At 33.7% G+C, this 18,686-nt stretch overlaps 2 protein-coding genes and 1 pseudogene across 4 annotated transcripts; all 3 read left to right on the top strand.

Moving 5' to 3' along the window:
• Positions 1-1,908: 1,908 nt before the first annotated feature.
• Positions 1,909-6,558, top strand: LOC124845796 (coiled-coil protein). 3 transcript variants are annotated; one of them, XM_047322973.2, is made up of 8 exons: positions 1,909-2,068; positions 4,187-4,516; positions 4,826-4,943; positions 5,098-5,211; positions 5,337-5,356; positions 5,544-5,631; positions 5,759-5,874; positions 6,292-6,558. In XM_047322973.2, exons 2-7 carry the CDS (start codon positions 4,328-4,330, stop codon positions 5,848-5,850), a joined length of 621 nt encoding a protein of 206 aa, XP_047178929.2. In that variant the 5' UTR covers positions 1,909-2,068; positions 4,187-4,327; the 3' UTR covers positions 5,851-5,874; positions 6,292-6,558. The 3 variants fall into 3 exon arrangements, with proteins under 3 accessions (XP_047178929.2, XP_047178931.2, XP_047178928.2); XM_047322975.2 differs by having other exon boundaries at positions 4,174-4,516; positions 5,346-5,356; XM_047322972.2 differs by having other exon boundaries at positions 4,174-4,516.
• A 7,625-nt stretch (positions 6,559-14,183) lies between these two features.
• LOC124845800 (histone H2AX-like) lies at positions 14,184-14,919 on the top strand. The gene is made up of 2 exons (XM_047322978.2): positions 14,184-14,477; positions 14,564-14,919. The coding sequence occupies exons 1-2, from the start codon at positions 14,268-14,270 to the stop codon at positions 14,783-14,785; spliced, it is 432 nt and encodes a 143-aa protein (XP_047178934.1). The 5' UTR covers positions 14,184-14,267; the 3' UTR covers positions 14,786-14,919.
• A 245-nt stretch (positions 14,920-15,164) lies between these two features.
• On the top strand, positions 15,165-18,288 carry LOC124845801 (pentatricopeptide repeat-containing protein At2g22410, mitochondrial pseudogene; annotated as a pseudogene).
• The last annotated feature ends 398 nt before the right edge of the window (positions 18,289-18,686 follow it).

The raw sequence follows: 18,686 nt of genomic DNA, 5'->3' as shown, positions 1-18,686 counted from the left end.
CGTTTGTTAAAAAATTATAAAAAATATTCCAAGATGTATTTTATTCTTGCAGAGGTTATTCTTTTTTATGTATTCACGTTTTATTTTCAGGTTAAGGAGAAGTTGCATTTCTGAGAAGTCATTTTCCAACTTCACTACAATTTTCATTTTACTTATTCTTTTTGAATAATTTTAAATTTAAAAAGTAATTTTCAAAATTAAAAATGAACTAAATTAGATATATCTAGAAATGATATTCTTGATTATATTCTTTTAGGACATCATGTACCTTAGAATATTTTCATGAACTTTGTGAAACGTTGTGCTTGTACTATAGTGGGTTCGAATTCGGGCTAAGAGAAACAATTTCGGGTTCAAGTTGGAACAACTTAGGCTACTTCTTGATTCACCCCCCTTTTTCTGCCTGCACCTGTCTAAACACAAATATCCCATTTTATCCTTCAGTCAATATTTAGCCAAACCCTAATTTGAAATTTACATTTCCGCCACACCTCCCTCCTTCTATCCTCTCCTCATTTCCCATTTCTCTACACATAACACTTCTCCTCTACACATTAACTTTTTCTTTCCCAAAATAATATTAAATTTTGTTTGATATTTTCCTTGGCTATTTAAATCAACTTTATTACCTAATAATGGTGCAAAAATTTCGAGATATATCATGATAAATTAATTTTCTTGTGAAGCATTTGACAAAATGTCCACCCTCCATTCTTAGTTTGGCTTCAATTCAGCAATACATCCAATTTAATCTCCCAATTGCTTCTGCTCTCAATAGTTGGTTATCCAAGATTTGGTCATGCTAAAAGAAAGGGTGTTACTCCCTCCACCTCCACACGTCTCTTCCTCCACCTCCCCAATTTTCTAAAATGCCAATTATATCCTTCTAAAATGACAATTATATCCTCAAAAGTTAAAATTTTTTATTTTTATTATTTTAATATTTTAATTTATTTAAAACTTCTGATTTACTTCCCTCTGCACCTCTTCCTCTCTTCCATTTTCGTTTACCTTTCTCTCTTCCGTTAAGCTTCTTCTCCACCTATAACAAATTCATATTTTAACAAAATTATTACGTTTAAAAACTAACCATATATAACATTTAAAATTATAAATTTAAATATAAATTACTGTAAATAAAATAAACAAATAAAATAAAAACGAAACGTAAAAGGAACACTGCCTCTGGACGGATGACATCCTTCAACGGATGTCAACATCCGTTGAAGGCAAAACGGATGTCGACATCCGTTTAAGGCAAAACGGATGTCGACATCCGTTTTGCCTTAAACGGATGTTGACATCCGTTGAAGGATGTCATCCGTCCATAGGCAGTGTTCCTTTTACGTTCCGTTTTTATTTTACTACGTTTTGTGGCTCATGCAAGGATTATAGGCTTGGATATTAAAAGGATTATTGGAAGTATGGGAAGGATTTAGGGTTTAGGATTATTCGAAGGATTATGACTACGTACCTGGAGAGGAACGACAAGGACACACGACAAGGACACTACACCATAAACGCACTGCACCACGTACTGCACCGAGAACAAGAAGAAGATTGTTTGATAATTCTTTTCACGATTACCAAGCTTTGTAGAAAAATATTTTACTCATACAAGGAACTACGTAGGTTATCAGTGAAATATGTTATAAATGAATAAAATTAAAAAACAACAATTTTAAAAATAAAATTTTACTGAGGGGCAAAATAGTAAAGGAAAGGTGGAGGAAGGGGCAAAATAGTAAAGGGGAGGTGGAGGAAGAGATGTGTGGGGGTGGAGAGAGCAACACCCTAAAAGAAATACCAAACAAAAAAGTTGTTGGGCTTAAAACGAGGCCCAACAAACCAAACTAGCAAGAGAGGATAGTAAGACCCAACCCAATAATTTATGAAAGCGTACGGCAACAGTAGAGCTGTGTGACGACTGAGGTTGTCCTCCAGAACAGACCCAAAGGAACCTGAGAAAGACACGAACACAGATCTGTGGGTGCCATAGGAGAAGGCAACATCAACGCCCAAAAACCGACAGAAACTTGTAAGAGAGAACCAGTTAACAATTACTCAGGTGCGTTCTGCATAAATAGTCTCTAGAAACAAACAAATTCGTTGTTTTTCTTTTCTTTTTACTTTCTTTTCTGCTGTTCAACTGAGTTCGCTGAATGGACTCTAATCTCAGCGATTTTGCACGAGCTTGAGCGAGTTTGCTAGACTTCACACGAACCTAGCTTCAGGGTGTGTAACGAAAACTCGTCCAACTTCACGAGTTCTCGCGATTTTTATAAATTACTAAATATATTTAAGGACTTACAGACCCTGATCACGCTAAAGAGGAAAGCTTTGAAATTACAAATTGTACAGTGTTCTCGGGATAATCTTCATTGTTAATGGTTAAGATTGGTTCTTAAACCATTGCTGTGTTTGCTTTCATTTCCTATGTATAGCACCATCAAGTTCTCTCTTGAATGCATTTATACTCATTTAAAAAACTAGTGTCGTAATAGAGTTTGCTTTCAGGGTTTTTAAACTGAATGTTGGTTACATTCTGCAGTTGCGGCATGCTTTGTGGACTAGTCATACCATATTGAAATTAAACATTTTAAACATAAATGCAAACCTGTAATTTTAGACAAAAATATATATCATCCCTTTGTTTTATACATCCATGAAGGTTGCTTTATTTTCAGATTCTTAGTCCTCCAACACATGCAATGACCTTATGTCAGAAAACTGCTTTTGTTTTACATAATATGCATGACATGTCGTGGAATTCATTGGTTTAGTCAGTGTTCTCTGACTAGCAAGATGGTCTTGTAATGTATTTAATTTTATATTTTATATATTGTCATGGTATACATTAGCGCTTGAGATGGAGAACTTTAGTTTTACTGTTGTGGCAAAGATCAGGTTTAGTCATAGTCTTTGTCCAGCATGATAATCTTTGTAATATATTCATTTATTAAGAATTAGAAACATTATAACGTTGATGAATAACTTTGACTCCAAAATTTTCACGATGGTCTATTTTAAGTTGTTTTTCCAGCACTAATGAAGAATTGACCTTGTATTCTGACTGCAACTTAAAATTTGAAGGAAACTGTTCATTTTTAATCATTGAGGAATAGCCTTGTGTTTTCTTTTAAATATACTAGACAATATGCTAGCATAAAAAGTACATAATATGATGTGCCTTTTTAAAAAAAATCTAAGTTGTTGATTCAGTTTGAAACATGAGTGATATTGCATAGCATCTGTACATCATGATAGAAAAATCTGCATTGTAAGTTCAAATTTTCTCTCTCTTTTCAATCCAAGCAAGGCCTTAGTTAATATTTGCGTGACATAACTAGAACAAATACCAATGGTTAAAATTAAGGATGCTTTAATGTTAATGTTGAATTCACAAAGTAGCAAATTTAGAGTTAAACCTGCAGAAGATAGGCAGCGTATAAGTAGATCTGTGCCATACCATAACCTTATCTGGTTACATGGATCATTCAACTCTATTGAGTTCAATGACCAAATTTTCAAGGATATCCATGATAACCCTTTTCAATAATTTCCTATTTGCATAAGAATTGGGCCATACCTGGCCCCCAACAAAAATATTATAATTTGACCTAATATTGTAATATACTACCCACGCCTCTCCTTCAGTCCCACTGTGGAGTCATTGTTCACTGCTGCTAGCTGCTTCCAATCGCTACCGCCCCTGCATCCCGTCACTGCTGCTTCCACTGCAAGTCTTTCTCTTTTTTCAAATTATTTTTGTTAAGTGCCAGCTGACTTCCCAATTTATTATTCTTCTTTTCCACTTCATAAAGGAGTTTTGGGGTTTTCGCTGTTCTGATATGGATACCACTGGTCTGGTCCTTCTATCCTTTTTTACCCAGTTAGAAACGATGCAATTTACTATCTCAATTGGTGTTTACAGTGGTCTCTTTTGCTCAAAGTCTAGATCACCTTAACTAACTTTTTATCATATTTTTCCCATCTAGTGTCACTCTAATATCTCCCCATATACAATTATTCATTAATCTCATCCACAAGTAGCATGCATTTAGGGGTGATGTTTTGTATGTCCTTGGTTGTACATTCAAGACTACTTGTTGTAAAATTATTGTTTTAGAATAGTTCTTACAACTTTAGCAGATCAGATTAAATCCTGTGTAGTTTGCTGATGCAGAAAAAGGATTAAAAGAAACTCTACTGGACAAATAATAGAAGAACATAAAATTGCAAATTCATTGGATCGGAAGGAATATTTGTAAAGGTTTAGCAGAAGAATTTTGTTGAATCACCTAATTCAGAATCCTGATTAAGTTCCATGGAAGAAGAGCATCAATATTCTGAAAGTAGTGAAGAACTACAGACCCAGAAACCGGATGGAGAAAATCAACAGTTGCAGCATCGATACCAAATACCTGGAGCTGAAGAGAAACTAGTATTACAATTTATGGATTCAGTGCATAACTACTTATCTCTCTTTGATACAGTGTCCTCCACACTACGACAGGTAAAAGTGAAACACGTTCAATACAGGAAATTGATAGCATCTTTGGATTTGTATAATTTTCTGGTTTACCAATAGCTTTGAATTTAATTTTCTGTCCTATCATTCTGTAAGAGAAAATGTTACTAATAGAAGGTCAGGTATAATACTGGTTGGATTTCTTAGTTTAACTATTTTATGATCAAATGGAGAATTTGTGAAGTTTTGATTCAGCTAGTAATTATAGTTGAACCTGTAATTTGTCAACTTAAAGTTTTCTTAGATATAGTGAATGTTCTGTCTTTTTGGTAACCATTTTTCATATATTAGCAGGGATGGTTTGACTTGGCAAGTGCTCGACATTCCATGGGTGCTGCTCGTATTAATAGTTCTTTATTGGACCTGAAATTCCATTCAGCTGCCACAACATTGAAGATAACCAACCATGATGGTAACAATTTTATGCTTAAGGAAATGGTTGCTAGTTGCGACTGCTTGATTCTATCGTGCTTTCGTTTTCATTTTTATGAAGCCTTTCTGTAACATGTTTCTTGTCAATTTAGATGGAGCCTTTGTTTAATATAAGAACACGCATGTCTCAACAGGTACACAACCATGCTTCATGTTGCGTAAATGGGTATCCTCTGAAGAAGAGAGTACTAACGAGTTAGAAGACGAGAATGTCCAGCCACAAGATAGTAGTAGTGTGAAATCTTCCGGTATGTTTTCCCTCTCCCAATGCATCAAATAATGGTTCTTTTATTTAGTAGCTGTTTGCGTTTCTCATTTTGTTATATGTTTGGTGTACGAACTGCTGAGGTGATCATGGCTAAGAATTTCTCAGGACTTGCAGATAATGCTGACGTAAGTATTCTAAAAACGTTAAACATCCTCTCATTAACATATATTAAGCATTACAAGTAGAATTGAATTTGATCTATAATGTTGTTGCTATCGTGAAATATGGTGAATAAAATTTAGCAATTTCATAGCAACAGTTCCTGAACTGTCAATTGAGCTACTGTACAAATCTTGTTAGTGTTTTTTATAGATTCAAAAGGAGAGATCCAAGTCCTTATCAGTTTTTGGAGTTTTAATTTCGCCAAAGCTTCGAGCCTCTCAGCTGTCATTTGAGAAAGGTGAATAACAGGACTAAAGATCTTAATTCCCCTCACTATTTTTGCAAATGTGATTTTAGTCATCTGTCTATGTGTTATACTTGTCATCCAAGAGATATCACATTCTGTCAATTGAATTTCTTTGCAGCACTAGAGACACTCGTAGAAATAGCTAATATGCAATCATCATTGTTATATTCTTTTCACCAACTTCAGAAGGTGGAAGATGCCAAAGAATGAAAAGTACCATACCAGCTCCTTGTGGTACGTTTATATAACCTTATTGCTCTCTGTTTCTCTTTTACTCCTTCTGGTATTGGGGATTTTTTTTTTCTTTTCAATTGCATATCAAGACTATAGTGTTTTATTTGTACGGACAAGTCAGATATTATTTTAGTAATACAAATCACGAACAAAGATGAAAACAAATTTGTGGGATATATTTGGTAAAATTACACTTTAGTTCCTCCCCAAGGCTTGTGATAATTTCAAAATTAATGTTTTCTATTAGAACCGGATGTGCCAGTTATATAACACCGGGTTGTTTTATTTGAAATGTGAATGTTCTGACAGGTCTATACCAAAATTGTAAACATCTTAAGTTTCAAAACTCTATGGGGGTGTTAGCCTTATCTAAGAATTTTCTTTCCCCACTTTGTGATTACTTACTTTCTTACACAGGCTACTGCTGAAATGCATCGCATTTGGAAATATTATTTCAGTATTGGGAATCCAGCATTCGCTGGTTTGATGTTCAATTTATTGATGTATCAGAAGACAGTGAACACTTCCTTCATTGTGCTGCATATATTCTAACATCGGTTAATGGTTGGTTACACATACTAAGAGGGAAGGGAACCTGGTGTACAAACAGTTTAGGTTGAATGATTAATTTACTAATGGAAAATATTATCATTTTATAGAAACCCTATGGAGTGCTTATGAGTTTATCTGTATAATTTGTTTTTCGGGGGACATAATAATCAATCGAAAACTATTTTAAATGATTTTAAAGACAGTTTATGTAAAATGCAACAACTTTATCACATATAACTATTAACTATCCATGATTGAATGTTGGTGCATGTAATACCTTTGTCATGCTTCAAAATATAAATTAACATTTTTTGCTAGTGACAGGGGAATTAAAACGATTTGCAACAGTGAGAAAATGAAATATTTACGATTTGATGATGCTAGTTCATGCTTTAATTATTAAGGAGCATTGCTGTAACTCTTCTTTTGTTAAGCAAAATTTCACAAATTTTCTTATTGAAAGGATGTAATTGAATAATACAAGATTAAACACAGTTGAAAAATAGATTATTCCATCTAATATAAAAGATTTGTATATGGTTATTCAATTATATACTCTATATAAGTCTGTTTTGTATTATAAAGTGTATTTTTTGAATTGATGAATATTGTTTGATTTGTTTTAATGTTATCAATCTTTACTATGAAATTTTTGGCTTATCAACATAGTTAATTAAAATTTAACATGCATACAATTTTGTCAACCCACGTCTAACAACAAAACTAACCTTTGTAGCTTTAAAAATTACCTAAATTACCAAAATTAAGAAAGTCGAAGAGCAATCAAATCAAGTTGTAGATAAGATAAATGTGATGCCTTAATTTTTTATTATGCATTAATTAGTATATAAGTTTAAATAATTTTTGTAATACAGAATATATTATAAGATATTATTTTATCTTTATGGGTTTTTTTACAATGATCTACTCATCATCTACAAATTTTAAATGTTCATTAAGAAGGCGAATTAAACAACCTAATTCATGAACTACGTTTATATGTTGCCTCTCTTTGTTAAGAATATTTTCCATTAGAATAATTGACAAGTGTCTCACAATGTTTGAAAAATTGAATCGAATCTTTTTAAAAGACTTATGATGAAATGAAAACAGGAAATAAAAAACTAAACACAAGATAGAGTTTAATAAATTTTTTTGTTAAATTTGTCGAAATTTTCTCAAATGATAGTTTTATTTGACAAACAATTTTTAATTTGTCTTCGAAAGTTTAGTTTGAAAATTTATCCTTTTTAGTGCTTTACAATAATACACACTTGCACTTAAAAAAGATAAAGAAAAAAAGTTCACACTAATTTTTATATTGGTTTGCCAGATAATCGTTAACTCATTGTCAAGTGTACCAAATCTTTCAAGTAATATAAAGGTTTAAGTGTTTACTTTGTCCCCATGTTAAGAGGTGAATTTCTGTTTAATATCCGGTTTTAAAAATATAAACATTGACAGTAACGACGTTAATTTCGTCTGGAACACTTTTTTCCTCTCTCTCCTCTGCTTTTCTTATAACATCCAGTTTTTTCTCTCTTCTCTCTCTTTTGTCATCATATGATAATTATGATTGCTTTGCATGATTGAATGATTTTGTGCGATAAATGAGAGGTCAAGACCGGGCGAGCAGAAGCTCCATTAATGAGTGCAAATGACATGGCAAACGCAGGAGTTGTTTCACCTTCAGCCTTTGGACCAGGGTGTTGTTGGGCTTGTTTTGTCTCACTGTGATCACCATTGGAACCTGTACCACTTATTGAGGTAGGTATCATCAAAGCAAAGTTCGGCGTCTGCATAAGCAATGCAAAATTTGGCCCATATATGTTCATGGTAGCACGAGCAAGACGACTGTCAGCAGTGGATGACTCTCTTCACCACCCATCTCATACTCAATTTGGCGAGCTGGAAGAGAAGTGTGATGATTCGGCCTCTGCTGAGGTTGTTGTTGCAACTGTAGCGGCTGTGATGGCGGGTTTTTGGAGACAGGATTAAATGTAAAGTTGGTTGGGGTGCTTGTATTAAATGTAAAGTTACACAAAAAGCAGAATTCTTGTGCCACCAAGGCAATTGATTTGCTTTTCTAATTTATGTGACCATTGCAATCTGACAACACAGCTCACTTGTCTGTGATGTTTCTCAAGTGCGCCAAAGATTATCTTCCTCACTAAATTTTAAAATTAAACAATGATACACAGATAATTCTCAACATTAAATTTTTGTTTAGCAGAGATTGAAGAAATATGAAAGTGTTTGGTTTTGAGAGAAATAAGGTGAAAATAAAAAAGTGAAATTGGAAGAAGTTATATTGTAATTTTATGTGGATCCTGCACTGATTTTAAAAATTCAATCTTCAATTATCATGAGATAAATTAGTGAAATTGGTATACTTTTTCTTTCACTCATTTTCTTCAACAAATCATGGTGTCAAACCAAGTCTAACAGTTTTATCTAAATATGCATAAGGCAATTGCTTCTTGCACCCTAATAAAATTCTTCCAGCACCCTATCATTCACAATAAATAATTCAGGATTTTTTTTTTCGGAGCCTCTTTTATTACGGAAAATATTTTAATTGAAGAGTATCCAAAAAGGGTTATTTTCAAGGTTTGAGGAATGCTTTTAAATATAGAAATAATAGTGTTATTTTATGAAGTTATCCAAAAAGTTATTGAAATAAATTAGAAAATAGTTTATTAATAACTTATACTCTCTTTTTTATCTTAAGTATAAACTAACTAGTGCTAATTAAAAATATTGTTTAAAATCATTTAGTTATATTACTTTTATTCATAAAATGATTTTTAACATAAAAATAAATAAAATTTATTTTGATGTCATTCATTGTCTTAATATCAAGAATAGAAAAATCATTAAAAATAGAATTTTAATTGAAGAGTATATTGAGAAGAATGGAATCAATTAAAAAAATTATATTTCAGACTAAAATACATGTATTTGTTTACTTATATTCAAGATGTATTTGTTTACTTATATTCAAGAGTAGGAAAAGTGAATTATCTCCAAATATGTTCTTTAAAATCTTTTTATACAAATACGTATATCACGATAAATTATAACTATGTGCTTTTAAAATAGGGATGAACACAATTTATTATACCATGTCATTTACACCCATTAATGGAGCTTCTGCTCCCCTGGTCTTGACCTCTCATTTTATCGCACAAAATCATTCAATCATGCAAAGTAATCATAATTATTATATGATGGCAGAAGAGAGAGAGGAGAGAGAAGAGATAGAAGAGAGAGAAGAGAGAAAAAGCTGGGTGTTACTGGAAAAGTAGAGGAGAGAGGGAAAAAGTGCTTCATGTCAGACGAAGTTAACGCCGTTGCTGTCAATTTAACGGAGATGACTTCATTCATACAATTTTAACAACTTTAGGACTCAATGTCTACATTTTTAAAACTGGGTACTAAACAAAAATTCATCTCTTAACATGGGGATGAAGTAAGCATTTAAGCCTAATATAAAATTGTAAGACCAAGTACCGTTTCCCAAAAGATTCGTGTAATATTAGTTAATTGCATTGTTAACAACTATATAGACTCAAGATCATCATAATAATTGAAAAACAAGTGCAAAGAAGATTAAATTTTAACTATACAAGTTTGGACTTTGGTGTTTGAAAACACTTAAGAATGGAATAGACTAGAAATGATATGAAATGACATTGTTAAGGTTAGGTTTTACCAATTTACTCTTGTGCATACACAATTTCATCTCTGTTCCATCAAAATACTAAAGTCAATCCATAAAATTACTCTAGCCCTAATCCCTTAGATGAAAGAGCCTAGCTTTTACCTATTAACTATCAATCCCTTGATTAATTAACATGCAAAACCCGCATTAAGAACTAGGATCTAAGACAACATGTGAATCCTCTTTCATCCCTAGAATCAATGAACCACAAGGACTATTGTTTCAGTTCTGATTTCCATCTTACGTCCCCATAACCCATAAAATCCCAAAATCAAGTCATGAACGTCCCCATTACATGCAAACTTTAAGATTGGAAACAATAATACTAGAAAATGATGGAAAAGACATATATATATATATATATATATATATATATATATATATATATATATATATTCAAATCATTCAACAATTACACAAGATTTAAAGGCTAACTAACCCCAACAAGATGGCTTTGACTCTCCATTTCCATGGAGAGCCTCCAAGCTTACAACAATGGAAGATGGAAGAAGAAGGAGACCCAAGGAGGGAGAAGGAGATGTTCCCACATGCTCCACGCAGCCTCCAAGAGCTCCAAACAGTGAAGTCGCGCCTCTAAACCACTAAAGACCCAAACCCCTTCGCGTTTTATGTTTAAATAGACTCAAATTGACACATCAGCGAAGGTCGCGCTCAGCGCCCCTGGAAGGGCCTCCGGGCACGAGATTTCCGAAGCAAATGGGGCTTAGCGCCCCTGGAGGGGCGCCCAGGGAGAAATTTTGACAGCAAAATGGTGCTCAGCGCCCTCTGCTAAGGGGTGCTCAGCGCGAGCACACCAGAGGTTAACTTCTGGCAGTTTGTGCAGGTGGCGCTCAACCCCCTTAACTAGGGGCCCTCAACCTGATTTTTCTGCACTGCATCTTTTTCTCTTTTTCTGCAAATCTGCTTGCTTCTTGTGGTTGGTTCAGCTATCTACATTGTTGGAGATTCTTCCAAACACATTTTTAGCTACAAAATAAGGGGATTAGTGATGAATTTATATCAATGTAGCCCAAAACACAATTATTCATAAAACTAAGATAAAAGAGAGGATTAAGCAAGTTACAAACTATAAAAGAGTTGATTTTGCTACTAAATTGATGCTTAGATAATGGTAAGAATTAGCATTATCAATAATACATACTACTTTTAGAGTTGTTGCATATCCTTTGTAGTGTAAGGATTCTCTTCTGTTACTTTTTATTCTTACATCTGAGAGCATGTTCTAATGTTTTTAGATGTAGTAAATGTTATTGAGTTAACATTGAATATGTGTAACTTATTTGACGATTTCTAGAGCATGGCAAAAATTCACAAGCCAAGATTGTATTTTCTTCATGTTTTGTTTTTAGCACAAGTAGACCTAACACACATGGCTGACTCAATAGTACCGAAATTCGTCTTTTTTTATAGAAGTTATTTGCACAAAACAATTTTCAATAGTTCTTGAAAGAACAAAGAATTGTATAAACCCTACAATCATAAAATAAACAATTATTAAAGTTTGATATGTATTTTGAAATGCTTTAAGCTTGCATTTGTAAACAAAGTATATTAATTATATGTTCAAGCAAAAGTTTATCACATGATATATGCAACACTTTGCATCTCCTCCGATAAAGGATAGTACAAATACCGTTTTCATTTGTTCAACCACACAACTTGTGTTTGTTTAATTAGACTAGTTACTTTGTGTCTAACTTCATCTAAAACACAAAATTATATTTTATATTCAGTTATTTAGTCACTCAATACGGAAAAAAAAAGTTTATTGAACTTGGAAGTAATAGGTGAAAAATAAAGAATTTTACTCAATTTTAGATGTCCTTTTAGCTTTTTTTTTTTACCTTTGAATGAATTTGGTGTTTATATTGGCTACCTTAATGACTCCCAACCTAACAAGCACATGAAAGAAACCCTATATTTTATCCTATGGAAGTTAGTAGCTCTATAGATCTATCTCATATTTGATTGAGAACTTAATGACACTCACCATGTCATACTCCAAAACACCATGGAAGCTTATCAATCTTTGTTAGTAATTAAAAATAATAACCTTCACAACATTTTCATTTCTCTTTTGTATTTGGATTTGAAGGTGAATTTAAGAAAATGGAAATGAGTGGATTAAGGGAAAAAAGAGAGAAAAATGAGGTTGTTTAGATTAAGAAAAAGATGGTAAAAAATAAAGGAAAATAAGAAAAAAATATGTGAAAGTTTGAAAGTGATCTCATTAGTTTGATAAATTATAAGAAATATTTTAATTGATAAAATCATAACTACAACTTTATCCTTTTGTTTAAAAATTATTTTCAATAAAATGTTGTCAGTGTAAATTATGTTAAAATGAAATATGAATTATTATTTAAAATAAAAAAGTCTTAACTGATAAAATTGTAATAAAATAAAATGAAATTATTATTATTTATTATTGGTTGCTTTAAGAGCTTCTTCTTCTTAAGTGCAAAAATTGCAACATAAAAAGATATCATCACAAGGATTGCACCATCACAAGGACCACAATGCAACACCACCACAGTCACCACTGTACAACACCAAGAGCACAACCACATGAGTTGCACAAATGAAGACATAACCTACAATACAAGTCAAAACAAAAATTAGAAACATGAATTAGTAGAATCAATTCTTGATAACTATGGAGGGAGAATAATAAATTCTTGTAGCCCTTATGCAGATACAAGATATGTACCAAAACAAACACAGATTGATGGAAAACCTGAGGTAATCCAAATCTTTTCATTCATTCCTCACAATTACTACCCACAAACCAATACACCAATCTATGACCATTACTTTTACGTATATCTCTTTCTTTCATCATATGAACCTACTTTGTCTCAAGGTTTGTATTCCAATCATTACTTTATAAATTCTTGCATCTTTTCTACCTCGCCCATTCATCCATTTTCGTTTCCTAAGCTCCAACTACCTTAATTAGGCACAAATCTTTTAGATTAGTTGTATAAACTTATTAGTATTTTCATTTTTATCAATTTTATTGGGAATCCAACCTCTTTGTTTTCATGCAATGATACACTTTATTGAAAATTAATTAATAAATATTATTTGAATTTTGAAAAGTTTAACAAAAAAAAGTTTAAAAGTACTGCTTAAACAATTTTTGATATATTTTTAATCCTTTAATAAATTTTAAAGGATAATAAAATATGATACATTTTATAACTATTTTTAATTGTTAAAATACAATAGTTGATCATAAAATAAAAGTAAATTTTATTATAATTTTGAATGTTAAAAAATATTAAATAATATTGTAATTATAAATATATTTTGTGAAAAACGTTGATATTTTTTTCTAACAAATTTTTAAGCTTTTAAAATATATTTGTTTTTAACTATTTTTCACGTGTATAAATCTAACAATTGTTTTGATTGCCAAAAATTTTACTTATAATAATGGGGTTTTACATGTTAGAATTTGTAATTTTAATCATCTTAAATACGGGTATATTAACAAAATGACTATATTAAAAGATATTGAAAAAAGCTAACACAAAATTTAAATATTTAGTTATCCAAAATCACCTAATTAGATATGACCATTTGTAATATATAAAACTTACAAGATTTATATGAATTTACAATTAAATGTTTGCGAGATTCATATGAAAATTATCCCTTTATAGCTTTTTTAATTTACAAAATTTGTGTGAATGTTCTAGGGAAACGTTCAGGTTAATTCAGTACATACCAAAACATGTATAAATGAATTTAAAAAAATTCTCAAATTTATCATATTTAATATTACTTTTTCTAAAATAAAAAAAAAATTCCAAAAAGACAGTGGACCAAACTAGAAAACAAAATCCAGTGCTCCAAAGTCAAATATCGATTAACAATTCAATTTCCCTCTCGCGCTCAAATTTAGAACTCAAATTTGGGAGTAGCTGCCACGCTGGCGATCCGCGACAACCTCCTTCAGCCAATAGAAATCAATGCTCAAGCTCTATATAAACGAAAAACCATTGTCATTCTTCTCACCTTCAAACACACCATCTCAGTCCCTTGCTTAGAGAATTCACAAATTTGTATTTCAATATCAAAATCAACCACGATGAGTTCCACAGAGGTCTCAGCAGCAGCAAAGAAGGGTGGAAGGGGCAAGCCCAAGACCACAAAATCCGTTTCTCGTTCCTCCAAAGCTGGTCTACAATTCCCTGTTGGCCGTGTGGCTCGTTACCTCAAAGCTGGTCGCTATGCACAGCGCGTTGGATCCGGTTCTCCGGTTTACCTCACTGCGGTTCTTGAATACCTTGCTGCTGAGGTGCGTTCAATTATTCGTTTTACAATAGTAAATCCTTTTAAACAAATTTTCGTGGCGCTATTTTTTCATAATTGTTCTTGGTTTAGGTTTTGGAACTTGCGGGAAATGCCGCGAGGGACAACAAGAAGACGAGAATTATTCCGAGGCACATTCAGCTTGCGGTGAGGAACGACGAGGAACTGAGCAAACTCATGGGATCTGTAACCATAGCTAGCGGCGGGGTTCTGCCCAAAATTCATCAGAATTTGCTGCCGAAGAAAGCTGGGAAGGGAAAAGCTGAAATTGGATCTGCTAGTCAGGAGTTTTAGATTTTACGGCTTGATGTCATGTTAGAGTCTTTGATCACTTCAATGTAGTTTTGATATGCTTATATTAGGATTCAGATGGGATGATGTATAGTCCTTCAGCTTGTGAAAAATAATTATTTGTTTTCTCACTATAATTTTTTGGCATGGTTTCTTCTTAATGTTTTTTCCTTTTGCTGAAATTATTTCAATTCAGAATTGAAATTGAATTAAATTAATAGTTTTACCAAATAAAAAATGAATGTGTTGCTTAATACATTTCTGATTAAAATTTTATTAAAATAGACCAGTTAATATTTAAATTTTTGTGCTATTTTTCTTTTAAATAAGAAGTGAAGGGGAGTTTATGTCTGTGTTTATATATTAGGTTTTACAGCACACTGAATATACCAAGTTCTTTAACATTGTCCCTTGCAGCTTATGAAAAAACTGCTTCTCCTTTCCTTTTCTCTGCCTTCAATTCCTAAACTCCAATCATTGTGTCACCTTCAACACTATAACTGGCTCTCCTATTCTTCGCAATCTCCAAAGGAAATCAAATGGAACTCCAAAACCAACGTCATAATCACACACCCAACTCTTGTTGTGATGGAATCATGTTCCTCCATGTATCAACTAAGGCAGATTCAAGCGCGCATGACCCTTACTGGCTTAATCACCCACACCTTCCCCCTTAGCAGGCTCCTAGCTTTCTGCGCCCTCGCCAATGCCGGTGACCTCCGCTACGCCCACCGTCTTTTCTGCCGTATTCTTGAGCCCAACACCTTCATGTGGAACACCATCATCCGAGGCTATAACAAGGCCCGAATTCCCGCCATGGCCTTCTCTTTCTTCCTCGATATGTTTCGACGCGGCGTTCCCTTCGACCCTAGAACCTTCGTCTTCACGCTCAAGGCCTGCGAACACTTTTCCATGGCTCCACAGGGGGAGTCCGTGCACTCCCTTGCTCGGAAAACTGGGTTTGATTCCGAGTTGCTCGTGCGGAATGGGTTGGTTCATTTTTACGCTGTTCGGGGTTGGTTGAACCACGCGCGCGGGGTGTTTGATGAAATGCCTGTTAAGGATGTTGTTACTTGGACCACGATGATTGATGGGTATGCGGCGTGCAACTGTTCTGATGTGGCAATGGAGCTATTTGGTTTGATGTTGGAGGGTGATGTTGAGCCCAATGAGGTGACGTTGATTGCGGTGCTTTCAGCTTGCTCACATAAGGGTGACCTTGGTATGGGGAAAATGATTCATGAAATTTTGGAGAAGAAGAATGTGAGGTGGGGTTTGAGTTTACACAATGCTTTGTTGGATATGTATGTGAAATGTGGATGTTTGGTGGATGCTAGGGAGGTTTTCGACAGAATGGAAAGTAGGGATGTTTTCTCTTGGACAAGCATGATCAATGGGTATGCTAAATGTGGTGACTTGGAGTCTGCTAGGAGGTTCTTTGAGCAAACTCCTCAGAAAAACGTGGTATGCTGGAGTGCGATGATTGCAGGATATTCTCAGAATGACAAACCTAAGGATTCATTGAAATTGTTTCATGAAATGCTTGGGGAAGGTTTTGTTCCGGGGGAGCACACCTTAGTGAGTGTGCTCTCTGCTTGTGGCCAACTAAGTTGCTTTAGTTTGGGCCATTGGATACATCGGTATTTTGTTGACCAAATAAGAATACCGGTGAGTGTTACTTTGGAAAATGCAATTATAGATATGTATGCCAAATGTGGAAGCATAGATGCGGCTGCGGAAGTCTTCAGTGCAATGTCGGAGAGAAACTTGGTTTCTTGGAATTCTATCATTGCAGGCTATGCTGCCAATGGTCGAGCAAAACAAGCTATTGAAGTTTTTGATGAGATGAGATGTATGGGCTTTAAACCGGATGATATTACATTTGTGAGTTTGTTGACAGCTTGCAGTCACGGTGGCTTAGTTTCTCAAGGTAAGGAATACTTTGACACCATGGAAAGAAAATATGGGATAAAACCAAAAAAGGAACATTATGCTTGCATGATTGATCTACTAGGTAGAACTGGCTTCCTAGAAGAAGCTTACAAGTTAATAAAAAACATGCCAATGCTGCCTTGTGAGGCTTCTTGGGGTGCCCTTTTAAGTGCTTGTAGAAAGCACCACAATGTTGAGCTAGCCACTTTGTCTGCTTCTAATCTTCTAAGCTCGGATCCAGAAGATAGTGGTGTCTATGTGCTTTTGGCAAATATTTGGGCTAATGAGAGAAAATGGGGTGATGTGAGGAGGGTGCGAAGTTTGATGAGAGACAAAGGTGTGAAGAAGATTCCTGGTCATAGTTTAATAGAGATAGATGGCGAATTCAAAGAGTTTTTGGTGGCAGATGAATCACACCCTCAATCCGAGGAGATCTACAGAGTACTGGATGACATACTTTTGTTATCAAAATTAGAAGATTCGGGCTGTGACTGCGACTTATAATCTTCAGTCGGGACAAATATGTCTCTCCATGAAATTCCATTAAAGCCCGAAACTCAACCTTGTCTTTGGAATAAAGTGGACGGTGAATGTGGAGTCTCCTGTTCAGTCCGATAATTGCTTGAACTACAAAGGAATTGTACTTGTATTGCTATCATTGTGGTGGCTATTTACCGCAGATAATGATTTATATATTCCTGTCACAACTCTATGAACCTTCGACATGCTATCAGGCTTAACCTTCTTATGCACGCCTTAAATTTAAGCTACAGCAATGCAGTTCACGAGTTCAGTTCATTAAGGACACTGGGCTTCATTTTGACTCTCAGACTGCTCTTGTCAACTTGTATGCAAATTGTGGTGCTGTGCTATGAAGTTTAGGCTAGGAAATCTATGATCACCTTCCATCCAAAGAATTGGTTGCCTCAACTTGACGCTTTCGGAGTATGCAAAACTTGGAATGGTTAAAGATTGTAGTTTCATATGTGATCCTGTGGTTGAAAATGACTTGTTTTGTTGGAGTATATCTGGTTCCACTGAAAATGACCAGCCATATAGGCTCTTCAGTTTGTTCAATGAAATGCAACGACAGAGAATAGTGTCTGATCAGATCATGATGTTCAGTGCCATTTCTTCTTGTGCTGGTGTTGGTGCACTTGTTCAAGCGAAATGAGTTCATACATAAGTCTATAAATTAGGGTTTGGAAGAGCTCTACGACTGTCAATGTTAAGAACCTCTAAATAATGTTAATACACTGCTGTGGTTTGTCTACAATTAGGTTATATCGATCAAGTGCAGTGTATCTTTTGTCGCCTGGGTTCTCAGACTAGAAGCCATCTTTTTGACAAAGGATTTTTTCCTGATGGTAGGAAGAGTTTACCTGGCTCCTGGCTTCGTGCAAGCTCAATTTGCTTTAGACTATCTTTCACTTAATAGAATTTTCCTTAAGGTTATATTTTGGACTCAAATTGGTCCAATACTATAGAAGTTTTGTCAACTGTTGAGTTCACATAAAGAATAATGATTAAATTAATAACAATTAAGATTTAGTATAGATATTTCTTCTTTTGAACTTCGATGTGTTGGATAAATGGTCATAAACAAAATTTATGACAATGACGTTAAATTATCATAATATAGTAAACAATTTTTTTAATACAATTGTAGTGATAAAATTACACTTATGATAATAATTTAAATAATAAAAATAATTTTATAAAAAATATCAAAGCAGTATTCTATGTGATAAAAGTAAATAATAAATAAAAATATTAAAAAGAGAGAAAATTAATCAAATGTATGTTTTAGAAACAATTTAATACACTATTGAATGAAATTGGACAAAGAAAAACAAATGTATAATCAAGTGTTTGATAAAGTGAAAAACATATAGAGATCTACATATTTTTTCAGACATTATACTAGTCGAACTATTTAATTTGACAGAATTCAGCCTTAACCAAAATTTCA

This window comes from Vigna umbellata, chromosome 5 (genome assembly GCF_029865625.1).
Source record: "Vigna umbellata cultivar VRB3 chromosome 5, Vumbellata_1.0, whole genome shotgun sequence".
NCBI classification, from domain to species: Eukaryota; Viridiplantae; Streptophyta; class Magnoliopsida; order Fabales; family Fabaceae; genus Vigna; species Vigna umbellata.
This window is presented reverse-complemented; position numbering and strand designations above follow the sequence as displayed.

What these genes read in the sequence shown, in the direction of transcription:
- LOC124845796 (XM_047322973.2), top strand. Translation starts at nt 4,328, where the DNA reads ATGGAAGAAGAGCATCAATATTCTGAAAGTAGTGAAGAACTACAGACC. An exon ending in GAAGATAACCAACCATGATG is followed by an intron (nt 4,944 to 5,097) that starts GTAACAATTTTA and finishes ATGTCTCAACAG; the next exon opens with GTACACAACCATGCTTCATG. An exon ending in TAGTAGTGTGAAATCTTCCG is followed by an intron (nt 5,212 to 5,336) that starts GTATGTTTTCCC and finishes AGAATTTCTCAG; the next exon opens with GACTTGCAGATAATGCTGAC.
- LOC124845800 (XM_047322978.2), top strand. Translation starts at nt 14,268, where the DNA reads ATGAGTTCCACAGAGGTCTCAGCAGCAGCAAAGAAGGGTGGAAGGGGC. An exon ending in TTGAATACCTTGCTGCTGAG is followed by an intron (nt 14,478 to 14,563) that starts GTGCGTTCAATT and finishes TTCTTGGTTTAG; the next exon opens with GTTTTGGAACTTGCGGGAAA.